General features: G+C 39.8%; 1 protein-coding gene across 2 annotated transcripts in view; it reads right to left on the bottom strand.

The window, feature by feature from the left end:
• Window positions 1-12,722, bottom strand: part of Vom2r79 (vomeronasal 2 receptor, 79) — a 47,522-nt gene that overhangs the window by 19,687 nt on the left and 15,113 nt on the right. Inside the window, exon 5 of one of the 2 annotated variants that reach the window (NM_001099504.1) lies at window positions 1,200-1,350. In NM_001099504.1, coding sequence (NP_001092974.1) covers window positions 1,200-1,350 — 151 coding nt within the window. The remainder of the gene's footprint in view (window positions 1-1,199; window positions 1,351-12,722) is intronic. The other variant, XM_063266831.1, reaches the window with a different exon arrangement.

The raw sequence follows: 12,722 nt of genomic DNA, 5'->3' as shown, positions 1-12,722 counted from the left end.
CTCAGGTGACAACAGATGCTGGTGTGTATGTGGAGAATAAAAGCACTTTTCAATTGTTGGTGGAATTGCAAGCTATTTCAACCACTGTGGAAATCGGTCTGGAAGTTCCTCAAAAAATTGGACATAGTACTTCCTTAGTACCATGCTATACCACTCCTGGGCATATACCCAAGCAATTCTCCAACATATAACAAGGATACATGTTCCACTATATTCATAGCAGCCTTATTTTTATAGCCAGAAGGTAGAAAGAACTCAGATGTCCTTCAAGAGAGGAATGGATACAGAAAATGTAATACATTTAAACAATGGAGTACTACTCAGTTCTTAAAAACAAGGACTTCATATAATTTTTAGGCAAATGTATGGAACTAGAAATTATCATCTTGTGTGTGGTAACACAATCACAAAAAACACACATGGTATGCACTCACTGATAAGTGGATATTAGCCCAAAAGTTCAAATTACCCAAGATACAATCCAAAGACCACATGAAGCTCAAAAAGAAGGATGACCAAAGTGAGGATGCTTCAGTTTTCCTTAGAAGAGGGAACAAAATATTCATAAGAGGCCATTCAGAGCCTACCCTACCTGGGGATCCAGCAATTAAACATACAGTCAACAAACCCAGACAATATTCCTGATGCCAAGAAGTGCATGCTGACAGGAACCTGATATAGCTATCTCCTGAGAGGCTGTGCCAGAGCATGATGAATGCAGAAGTGAATGTTTACAGCCAGTCATTGAACTGAGAACAGGGTCTTTATTGGAGGAGTCAGAAAGGATTTAAAGAGCAAACCCATTAGAACAACAATACCAACCAACCAGAGCTCCCAGTTACTAAACCACCATCCAAAGAGTACAGATGGATAGACCCATTACTCTGCCTGCATGTGTAGCACAGGATGGCCTTGTTGGGAAGCAATGGGAGAAGCCCTTGGTCCTGCCAAGGCTGGACTCCCCAATGGACTCCCCGAATTTCAGAGCAGGAAATCAGGAAGGAGTGGGGGGAAGGGTGGGAGAAGGGTGGGGGAGGGGTGGGGGACATCCTCATAGAAGAAGGGGGAGGGGGAATGGGATAGGAGTTTTATGGATGGTAAACTGGCAGAGGGGATAACATCTAAAATTTAAATTAAAAATTCAATATAAAAATGTTCAAAGCATGGCAAAAAAATAAAATAAAATAAAGTTTGGTAACACATCTTCCATGCATGCATGCACTTGCCTGTTCCATTTGAGATTTCATTTTCTGGGCAGAGGCTGCATTCAAAACAGCAGGCATACTTGCCTTCATGAAAAGATTTCCTAAATCCAGGACTACAATTTTCACTGCATACAGATGTGGGAATCTAAGGAAATCAGAGACGTGAAGAATTATTCTAGAAAACTCTTCTTGAAGCCTGTCAAGACCATTTAAACACACTCAAAAGTCATCAGCTGTACCCACACTCTAGCTTCCATTTTTAGTACAAGAATCTTCCTGCTTCTCCTGCTGCCAAACCTAGGAGCAGCCAACCCTAGGAGCTGCCAACTCTAGGAGCAGCCAACCCTAGGAGCAGCAGGAGAAGAGTCCTTAGTGACCTTCCTGCTACATCCCATTAAAAAATCCAACACTAGGAAACTGTACTCTAGCCCCTACATTCCATTTTCTGGCCCACATCACTTCCTGCTTTCTAGGAGGCCTCCAACCACCAACACCTCAGGCCATACTTATACTAGGGACTTCAAAGACCACACAGGCCAAAACCTAAAAGAGTAAGACCTCCTGAGCCTTAGCTATTTCTAGTCACCATAATCCCAGTCTCTGTGGGCCAGAATAGAACATGGAAATAGAAACCAAGGGGAAAAGACCTAAAATATATTCATTCACCAAAGATGAACATAGAAATTAGCATCTACAACTATACCTGCAAAGTTCTCATGGGGAAATGGCAGCTTAAGAACATGAGAAGCAGCAGGTACGGTACTATAACAACACTATAGCCCAGCTACAGTGCTACAGTAAGGCCTATAAAGTGACACAGCTGAATCACAGAACTTGTTTTTACATCCAATTTTATAAATATGAGAGTGGCCTTTAAAGAGGAAAATAATTCATCTCTTAAAGATATATGGGAAAATACAATCAAATAGTTGACAGAAATGAATAAAACTATTCAAAACATGAAAATGGAAATAGAAGTAATAAAGAAAGCACAAACTGTGGGAATCCTGAGATGGAAAACCTAGATAAGCAAATATAAACTATAAGCATTCTCGAACAAAATACGAGGTAAAAAAGAAAAGTTCGCAGCACTAAATGCCTTCATGAAAACTGATTAATATCTCATACTAACAACTTAACAGCAATCAGGAATGTTCTAGATCACCAAAGTGAAAACAAACATGATCAAGAGGAGTAGATGGTAGTTAATAATAAAATCAAATGCAGGTATGACATTAATAAAATTGAAACAAACTGAAAAAAAACAAAGAATCAATAAAACAAAGAGTTGGGTATTCAAGAAAATCAACAAGATTTAGTTTAGTATATGAGGAATGATTTAAGGAAGATGCCTGAAGATGGCGAGACTTTCCATAAAACAATAAACTTTTAGTCAAACTAAAAGCCACAGAAAGAATATCTAAATTATCAAATCAAAAATGAAAAGGAGGGCGTAATGGACACCAAGGAAATGCAAAGAGAAATTAAAACTTATCCCAAAATCTATATGCTACATAACAATAAAATCTAAATGAAATGGACAATTTACTTTGCAGATACCACTTACCTTTCCTAATGTCAAGCTATACTACAGAGAAATAACAATAAAAATACATTGTATTGTCCTAAAAACAGGTTGAAAATGGAATTGAATCTAAGACACAGAAATAAACAAAGACAACTGTAGAACTCATTTTTTTGTCAACGAAGACAATAGAATACAATGAAATAGACAGCATCTTCAACAAGTGGTGCTAGTATGTGGAAGAATGCAAATGGATCTATATCTATCACTCTCCCCAAACTTAAATCCAAGTGGATCAAATCATCTACATAAAACCAGATACAGAGACACACCTGGGAAACCAGAAGAGACTACACTCTGACCACATCTCTGACTCCAGAGGAAAACACCAAACGCCATCTGGGACTCTGGTGCACGGGGGCTCCTGGAAAGGGCAGTTCAGGTCCTCCTGGTTGCTGTCCCCGCGGAGAGCTCATAAGCAACACCCCACGAGCAAACTTGAGCCTCGGGACCACAAGTAAGACCAACTTTTCTGCTGCAAGCGACATGACTGGTGGTCTCAGGACACACAGAGGCAAAATTCCTCTAGAACCGGACACTTCCAGTTTTTAGCAGGATTCCCAAACTCGTGGATCCCTGCCCCCAGCTCACTGCTCCCAAACCCCATGGGAGAGAGAGCTCACCGCCCAGACAGGTGGGCACTCCTGAGACTGCAGAGTGGAAGAGACCACCAACACTGCCCACCCCTGCCCACATCCCTGGCCCAATAGGAAACTGTATACGGCCTCTGGGTTCCCGTAGATAAGGGCACAGAAGCAGCAGGTACCCTGCATCTGAGACACCGCCAGAACCTGAAGGGGCCGACCAGATAAACAGCTCTCTGCACCCAAATCCCGTGGGAGGGAGAATTAAACCTTCAGAGAGGCAGACACGCCTGGGAAAGCAGAAGAGACTACACTCTGCCCACTTTTCTGACTCCAGAGGAAAACACCAAATGCCATCTGGGACTCTGGTGCATGGGGGCTCCCGAAAAGGGCAGCACAGGTCCTCCTGGTTGCTGCCCCCGTAGAAAGGTCATAAGCAAAACCGCACGAGTAAAATTGAGCCTCAGGAACCACAGGTAAGACCAACTTTTCTGCTCCAAGCGACCTGTCTGGTAAACTCAGAACACAGGCCCACAGGAACAGCTGAAGACCTGTAGATAGGAAAAACTACACGCCCGAAAGCAGAACACTCTGTTCCCATAACTGGCTGAAAGAAAACAGGAAAACAGGTCTACAGCACTCCTGACACACAGGCTTATAGGACAGTCTAGCCACTGTCAGAAATAGCAGAACAAAGTAACACTAGAGATAATCTGATGGCGAGAGTCAAGCACAAGAACCCAAGCAACAGAAACCAAGACTACATGGCATCATCGGAGCCCAATTCTCCCACCAAAGCAAACATGGAATATCCAAACACACCAGAAAAGCAATATCTAGATTCAAAATCATGTTTGATCACGATGCTGGAGGAATTCAAGGAAAACATGAAGAACTCCCTTAGAGAAATGCAGGAAAACATAAATAAACAAGTAGAAGCCTATAGAGAGGAATCACAAAAATCCCTGAAAGAATTCCAGGAAAACACAATCAAACAATGGAAGGAATTAAAAATGGAAATAGAAACAATCAAGAAAGAAGACATGGAAACAACCCTGGATATAGAAAGCCAAAAGAAGAGACAAGGAACCATAGATACAAGCATCACCAACAGAATACAAGAGATAGAAGAGAGAATCTCAGGAGCAGAAGATTCCATAATCATTGACTCAACTGTCAAAGATAATGTAAAGCAGAAAAAGCTACTGGTCCAAAACATACAGGAAATCCAGGAATCAATGAGAAGATCAAACCTGAGGATAATAGGTAGAGAAGAAAGTGAAGACTCCCAGCTCAAAGGACCAGTAAATATCTTCAACAAAATCACAGAAGAAAACTGCTCTAACCTAAAGAAAGAGATACCCATAAGCATACAAGAAGCCTACAGAACTCCAAATAGATTGGACCAGAAAAGAAACTCCTCCCGTCACATAATAGTCGAAAGACCAAATGCACAAAATAAAGAAAGAATATTAAAAGCAGTAAGGGAAAAAGGTGAAGTAACATATAAAGGCAGACCTATCAGAATCACACCAGATTTTTCGCCAGAGACTATGAAAGCCAGAAGATCCTGGACAGATGTCATACAGACCCTAAGAGAACACAAATGCCAGCCCAGGTTACTGTATCCTGCAAAACTCTCAATTAACATACATGGAGAAACCAAGATATTCCATGACAAAACCAAATTTACACAATATCTTTCTACAAATCCAGCGCTACAAAGGATAATAAATGGTAAAGCCCAACATAAGAAGGCAAGCTACACCCTAGAAAAAGCAAGAAACTAATCGTCTTGGCAACAAAACAAAGAGAAGAAAAGCACACAAACATAACCTCATATCCAAGTATGAATATAACAGGAAGCAATAATCACTATTCCTTAATATCTCTCAACATCAATGGTCTCAACTCCACATTAAAAAGACATAGATTAACAAACTGGATACGCTACGAGGACCCTGCATTCTCCTGCCTACAGGAAACACACCTCAGAGACAAAGACAAACACTACCTCAGAGTGAAAGGCTGGAAAAAAACTTTCCAAGCAAATGGTCGAAAGAAACAAGCTGGAGTAGCCATTCTAATATCGAATAAAATCAATTTTAAACTAAAAGTCATCAAAAAAGATAAGGGAGGACACTTCATATTCATCAAAGGAAAAATCCACCAAGGTGAACTCTCAATCCAAAATACCTATGCCCCAAATACAAGGGCACCTACATACATAAAAGAAACCTTACTAAAGCTCAAAATACACATTGCACCTCACACAATAATAGTAGGAGATTTCAACGCCCCACTCTCATCAATGGACAGATCATGGAAACAGAAATTAAACAGAGACGTAGGCAGACTAAGAGAAGTCATGAGCCAAATGGACTTAACAGATATTTATAGAACATTCTACCCTAAAGCAAAAGGATATACTTTCTTCTCAGCTCCTCATGGTACTTTCTCCAAAATTGACCATATAATTGGTCAAAAAACGGGCCTCAACAGGTGCAGAAAGATAGAAATAATCCCATGCGTGCTATCGGACCACCACGGCCTAAAACTGGTCTTCAATAACAATAAGGGAAGAATGCCCACATATACGTGGAAATTGAACAATGCTCTACTCAACGATAAACTGGTCAAGGAAGAAATAAAGAAAGAAATTAAAAACTTTTTAGAATTTAATGAAAATGAAGCTACAACATACCCAAACTTATGGGACAAAATGAAAGCTGTGCTAAGAGGAAAACTCATAGCGCTGAATGCTTGCAGAAAGAAACAGGAAAGAGCATATGTCAGCAGCTTGACAGCACACCTAAAAGCTCTAGAACAAAAAGAAGCAAATACACCCAGGAGGAGTAGAAGGCAGGAAATAATCAAACTCAGAGCTGAAATCAACCAAGTAGAAACAGAAAGGAGCATAGAAAGAATCAACAGAACCAAAAGTTGGTTCTTTGAGAAAATCAACAAAATAGATAAACTCTTAGCCAGACTAACGAGAGGACACAGAGAGTGTGTCCAAATTAACAAAATCAGAAATGAAAAGGGAGACATAACTACAGATTCAGAGGAAATTCAAAAAATCATCAGATCTTACTATAAAAACCTATATTCAACAAAACTTGAAAATCTTCAGGAAATGGACAATTTCCTAGACAGATACCAGGTATCGAAGTTAAATCAGGAACAGATAAACCAGTTAAACAACCCCATAACTCCTAAGGAAATAGAAGCAGTCATTAAAGGTCTCCCAACCAAAAAGAGCCCAGGTTCAGACGGGTTTAGTGCAGAATTCTATCAAACCTTCATAGAAGACCTTATACCAATATTATCCAAACTATTCCACAAAATTGAAACAGATGGAGCCCTACCGAATTCCTTCTATGAAGCCACAATTACTCTTATACCTAAACCAGACAAAGACCCAACAAAGAAAGAGAACTTCAGACCAATTTCCCTTATGAATATCGACGCAAAAATACTCAATAAAATTCTGGCAAACCGAATTCAAGAGCACATCAAAACAATCATCCACCATGATCAAGTAGGCTTCATCCCAGGCATGCAGGGATGGTTTAATATAAGGAAAACCATCAACATGATCCATCATATAAACAAACTGAAAGAACAGAACCACATGATCATTTCATTAGATGCTGAGAAAGCATTTGACAAAATTCAACACCCCTTCATGATAAAAGTCCTGGAAAGAATAGGTATTGAAGGCCCATACCTAAACATAGTAAAAGCCATATACAGCAAACCAGTTGCTAACATTAAACTAAATGGAGAGAAACTTGAAACAATCCCACTAAAATCAGGGACTAGACAAGGCTGCCCACTCTCTCCCTACTTATTCAATATAGTTCTTGAAGTTCTAGCCAGAGCAATCAGACAACAAAAGGAGATCAAGGGGATACAGATCGGAAAAGAAGAGGTCAAAATATCACTATTTGCAGACGACATGATAGTATATTTAAGTGATCCCAAAAGTTCCACCAGAGAACTACTAAAGCTGATAAACAACTTCAGCAAAGTGGCTGGGTATAAAATTAACTCAAATAAATCAGTTGCCTTCCTCTATACAAAAGAGAAACAAGCCGAGAAAGAAATTAGGGAAACGACACCCTTCATAATAGACCCAAATAATATAAAGTACCTCGGTGTGACTTTAACCAAGCAAGTAAAAGATCGGTACAATAAGAACTTCAAGACACTGAGGAAAGAAATTGAAGAAGACCTCAGAAGATGGAAAGATGCTCATGGATTGGCAGGATTAATATAGTAAAAATGGCCATTTTACCAAAAGCAATCTACAGATTCAATGCAATCCCCATCAAAATACCAATCCAATTCTTCAAAGAGTTAGACAGAACAATTTGCAAATTCATCTGGAATAACAAAAAACCCAGGATAGCTAAAGCTATCCTCAACAATAAGAGGACTTCAGGGGGAATCACTATCCCTGAACTCAAGCAGTATTACAGAGCAATAGTGATAAAAACTGCATGGTATTGGTACAGAGACAGACAGATAGACCAATGGAATAGAATTGAAGACCCAGAAATGAACCCACACACCTATGGTCACTTGATTTTTGACAAAGGAGCCAAAACCATCCAATGGAAAAAAGACAGCATTTTCAGCAAATGGTGCTGGTTCAACTGGAGGGCAACATGTAGAAGAATGCAGATCGATCCATGCTTATCACCCTGTACAAAGCTTAAGTCCAAGTGGATCAAGGACCTCCACATCAAACCAGACACACTCACACTAATAGAAGAAAAACTAGAGAAGCATCTGGAACACATGGGCACTGGAAAAAATTTCCTGAACAAAACACCAATGGCTTATGCTCTAAGATCAAGAATCGACAAATGGGATCTCATAAAACTGCAAAGCTTCTGTAAGGCAAAGGACACTGTGGTTAGGACAAAACGACAACCAACAGATTGGGAAAAGATCTTTACCAATCCTACAACAGATAGAGGCCTTATATCCAAAATATACAAAGAACTCAAGAAGTTAGACCGCAGGGAAACAAATAACCCTATTAAAAAATGGGGTTCAGAGCTGAACAAAGAATTCACAGCTGAGGAATGCCGAATGGCTGAGAAACACCTAAAGAAATGTTCAACATCTTTAGTCATAAGGGAAATGCAAATCAAAACAACCCTGAGATTTCACCTCCCACCAGTGAGAATGGCTAAGATCAAAAACTCAGGTGACAGCAGATGCTGGCGAGGATGTGGAGAAAGAGGAACACTCCTCCATTGTTGGTGGGATTGCAGACTGGTAAAACCATTCTGGAAATCAGTCTGGAGGTTCCTCAGAAAATTGGACATTGAACTGCCTGAGGATCCAGCCATACCTCTCTTGGGCATATACCCAAAAGATGCCTCAACATATAAAAGAGACACGTGCTCCACTATGTTCATCGCAGCCTTATTTATAATAGCCAGAAACTGGAAAGAACCCAGATGCCCTTCAAAAGAGGAATGGATACAGAAAATGTGGTACATCTACACAATGGAATATTACTCAGCTATCAAAAACAACGAGTTTATGAAATTCGTAGGCAAATGGTTGGAACTGGAAAATATCATCCTGAGTGAGCTAACCCACTCACAGAAAGACATACATGGTATGCACTCATTGATAAGTGGCTATTAGCCCAAATGCTTGAATTACCCTAGATCCCTAGAACAAAGGAAACTCAAGACGGATGATCAAAATGTGAATGCTTCACTCCTTCTTTAAATGAGGAAAAAGAATACCCTTGGCAGGGAAGGGAGAGGCAAAGATTAAAACAGAGACTGAAGGAACACCCATTCAGAGCCTGCCCCACAGGTGGCCCATACATATACAGCCACCCAATTAGACAAGATGGATGAAGCAAAGAAGTGCAGACCGACAGGAGCCGGATGTAGATCGCTCCTGAGAGACACAGCCAGAATACAGCAAATACAGAGGCGAATGCCAGCAGCAAACCACTGAACTGAGAATAGGTCCCCCGTTGAAGGAATCAGAGAAAGAACTGGAAGAGCTTGAAGGTGCTCGAGACCCCAAAAGTACAACAATGTCAAGCAACCAGAGCTTCCAGGGACTAAGCCACTACCTAAAGACTATACATGGACTGACCCTGGACTCTGTCCCCATAGGTAGCAATGAATATCCTAGTAAGAGCACCAGTGGAAGGGGAAGCCCTGGGTCCTGCTAAGACTGAACCCCCAGTGAACTAGACTATGCGGGGAGGGTGGCAATGGGGGGAGGTTTGGGAGGGGAACACCCACAAGGAAGGGGAGGGGGGAGGGTGATGTCTGTCCGGAAACCGGGAAAGGGAATAACACTTGAAATGTATATAAGAAATACTCAAGATAATAAAAAAAATAAAATAAAATAAAATAAAATAAAATAAAATAAAATAAAATAAAAAAAAGAAGGCAAGCTACACCCTAGAAAAAGCAAGAAACTAATCGTCTTGGCAACAAAACAAAGAGAAGAAAAGCACACAAATATAACCTCATATCCAAGTATGAATATAACAGGAAGCAATAATCACTATTCCTTAATATCTCTCAACATCAATGGTCTCAACTCCACATTAAAAAGACATAGATTAACAAACTGGATACGCTACGAGGACCCTGCATTCTCCTGCCTACAGGAAACACACCTCAGAGACAAAGACAGACACTACCTCAGAGTGAAAGGCTGGAAAAAAACTTTCCAAGCAAATGGTCGAAAGAAACAAGCTGGAGTAGCCATTCTAATATCGAATAAAATCAATTTTAAACTAAAAGTCATCAAAAAAGATAAGGGAGGACACTTCATATTCATCAAAGGAAAAATCCACCAAGGTGAACTCTCAATCCAAAATACCTATGCCCCAAATACAAGGGCACCTACATACATAAAAGAAACCTTACTAAAGCTCAAAATACACATTGCACCTCACACAATAATAGTAGGAGATTTCAACGCCCCACTCTCATCAATGGACAGATCATGGAAACAGAAATTAAACAGAGACGTAGGCAGACTAAGAGAAGTCATGAGCCAAATGGACTTAACAGATATTTATAGAACATTCTACCCTAAAGCAAAAGGATATACTTTCTTCTCAGCTCCTCATGGTACTTTCTCCAAAATTGACCATATAATTGGTCAAAAAACGGGCCTCAACAGGTGCAGAAAGATAGAAATAATCCCATGCGTGCTATCGGACCACCACGGCCTAAAACTGGTCTTCAATAACAATAAGGGAAGAATGCCCACATATACGTGGAAATTGAACAATGCTCTACTCAACGATAAACTGGTCAAGGAAGAAATAAAGAAAGAAATTAAAAACTTTTTAGAATTTAATGAAAATGAAGCTACAACATACCCAAACTTATGGGACAAAATGAAAGCTGTGCTAAGAGGAAAACTCATAGCGCTGAATGCTTGCAGAAAGAAACAGGAAAGAGCATATGTCAGCAGCTTGACAGCACACCTAAAAGCTCTAGAACAAAAAGAAGCAAATACACCCAGGAGGAGTAGAAGGCAGGAAATAATCAAACTCAGAGCTGAAATCAACCAAGTAGAAACAGAAAGGAGCATAGAAAGAATCAACAGAACCAAAAGTTGGTTCTTTGAGAAAATCAACAAGATAGATAAACCCTTAGCCAGACTAAGGAGAGGACACAGAGAGTGTGTCCAAATTAACAAAATCAGAAATGAAAAGGGAGACATAACTACAGATTCAGAGGAAATTCAAAAAATCATCAGATCTTACTATAAAAACCTATATTCAACAAAACTTGAAAATCTTCAGGAAATGGACAATTTCCTAGACAGATACCAGGATTCGAAGTTAAATCAGGAACAGATAAACCAGTTAAACAACCCCATAAGCCCTAAGGAAATAGAAGCAGTCATTAAAGGTCTCCCAACTAAAAAGAGCCCAGGTCCAGACGGGTTTAGTGCAGAATTCTATCAAACCTTCATAGAAGACCTCATACCAATATTATCCAAACTATTCCACAAAATTGAAACGGATGGAGCACTACCGAATTCCTTCTACGAAGCCACAATTACTCTTATACCTAAACCACACAAAGGCACAACAAAGAAAGAGAACTTCAGACCAATTTCCCTTATGAATATCGACGCAAAAATACTCAATAAAATTCTGGCAAACCGAATTCAAGAGCACATCAAAACAATCATCCACCATGATCAAGTAGGCTTCATCCCAGGCATGCAGGGATGGTTTAATATACGGAAAACCATCAACGTGATCCATTATATAAACAAACTGAAAGAACAGAACCACATGATCATTTCATTAGATGCTGAGAAAGCATTTGACAAAATTCAACACCCCTTCATGATAAAAGTCCTGGAAAGAATAGGAATTCAAGGCCCATACCTAAACATAGTAAAAGCCATATACAGCAAACCAGTTGCTAACATTAAACTAAATGGAGAGAAACTTGAAGCAATCCCACTAAAATCAGGGACTAGACAAGACTGCCCACTCTCTCCCTACTTATTCAATATAGTTCTTGAAGTTCTAGCCAGAGCAATCAGACAACAAAAGGAGATCAAGGGGATACAGATCGGAAAAGAAGAGGTCAAAATATCACTATTTGCAGATGACATGATAGTATATTTAAGTGATCCCAAAAGTTCCACCAGAGAACTACTAAAGCTGATAAACAACTTCAGCAAAGTGGCTTGCTATATAATTAACTCACATAAATCAGTTGCCTTCCTCTATACAAAAGAGAAACAAGCCGAGAAAGAAATTAGGGAAACGACACCCTTCATAATAGACCCAAATAATATAAAGTACCTCGGTGTGACTTTAACCAAGCAAGTAAAAGATCGGTACAATAAGAACTTCAAGACACTGAGGAAAGAAATTGAAGAAGACCTCAGAAGATGGAAAGATGCTCATGGATTGGCAGGATTAATATAGTAAAAATGGCCATTTTACCAAAAACAATCTACAGATTCAATGCAATCCCCATCAAAATACCAATCCAATTCTTCAAAGAGTTAGACAGAACAATTTGCAAATTCATCTGGAATAACAAAAAACCCAGGATAGCTAAAGCTATCCTCAACAATAAAAGGACTTCAGGGGGAATCACTATCCCTGAACTCAAGCAGTATTACAGAGCAATAGTGATAAAAACTGCATGGTATTGGTACAGAGACAGACAGATAGACCAATGGAACAGAATTGAAGACCCAGAAATGAACCCACACACCTATGGGCACTTGATTTTGACAAAGGAGCCAAAACCATCAAATGGAAAAAAGATAGCATTTCAGCAAATGGTGCTGGTTCAATTGGAG

This window comes from Rattus norvegicus, chromosome 9 (assembly GCF_036323735.1).
Source record: "Rattus norvegicus strain BN/NHsdMcwi chromosome 9, GRCr8, whole genome shotgun sequence".
In the NCBI taxonomy this organism is placed as follows: Eukaryota; Metazoa; Chordata; class Mammalia; order Rodentia; family Muridae; genus Rattus; species Rattus norvegicus.
Note: the sequence above shows the minus strand (reverse complement) of the source record. Positions and strands in the feature narration are given on the sequence as shown.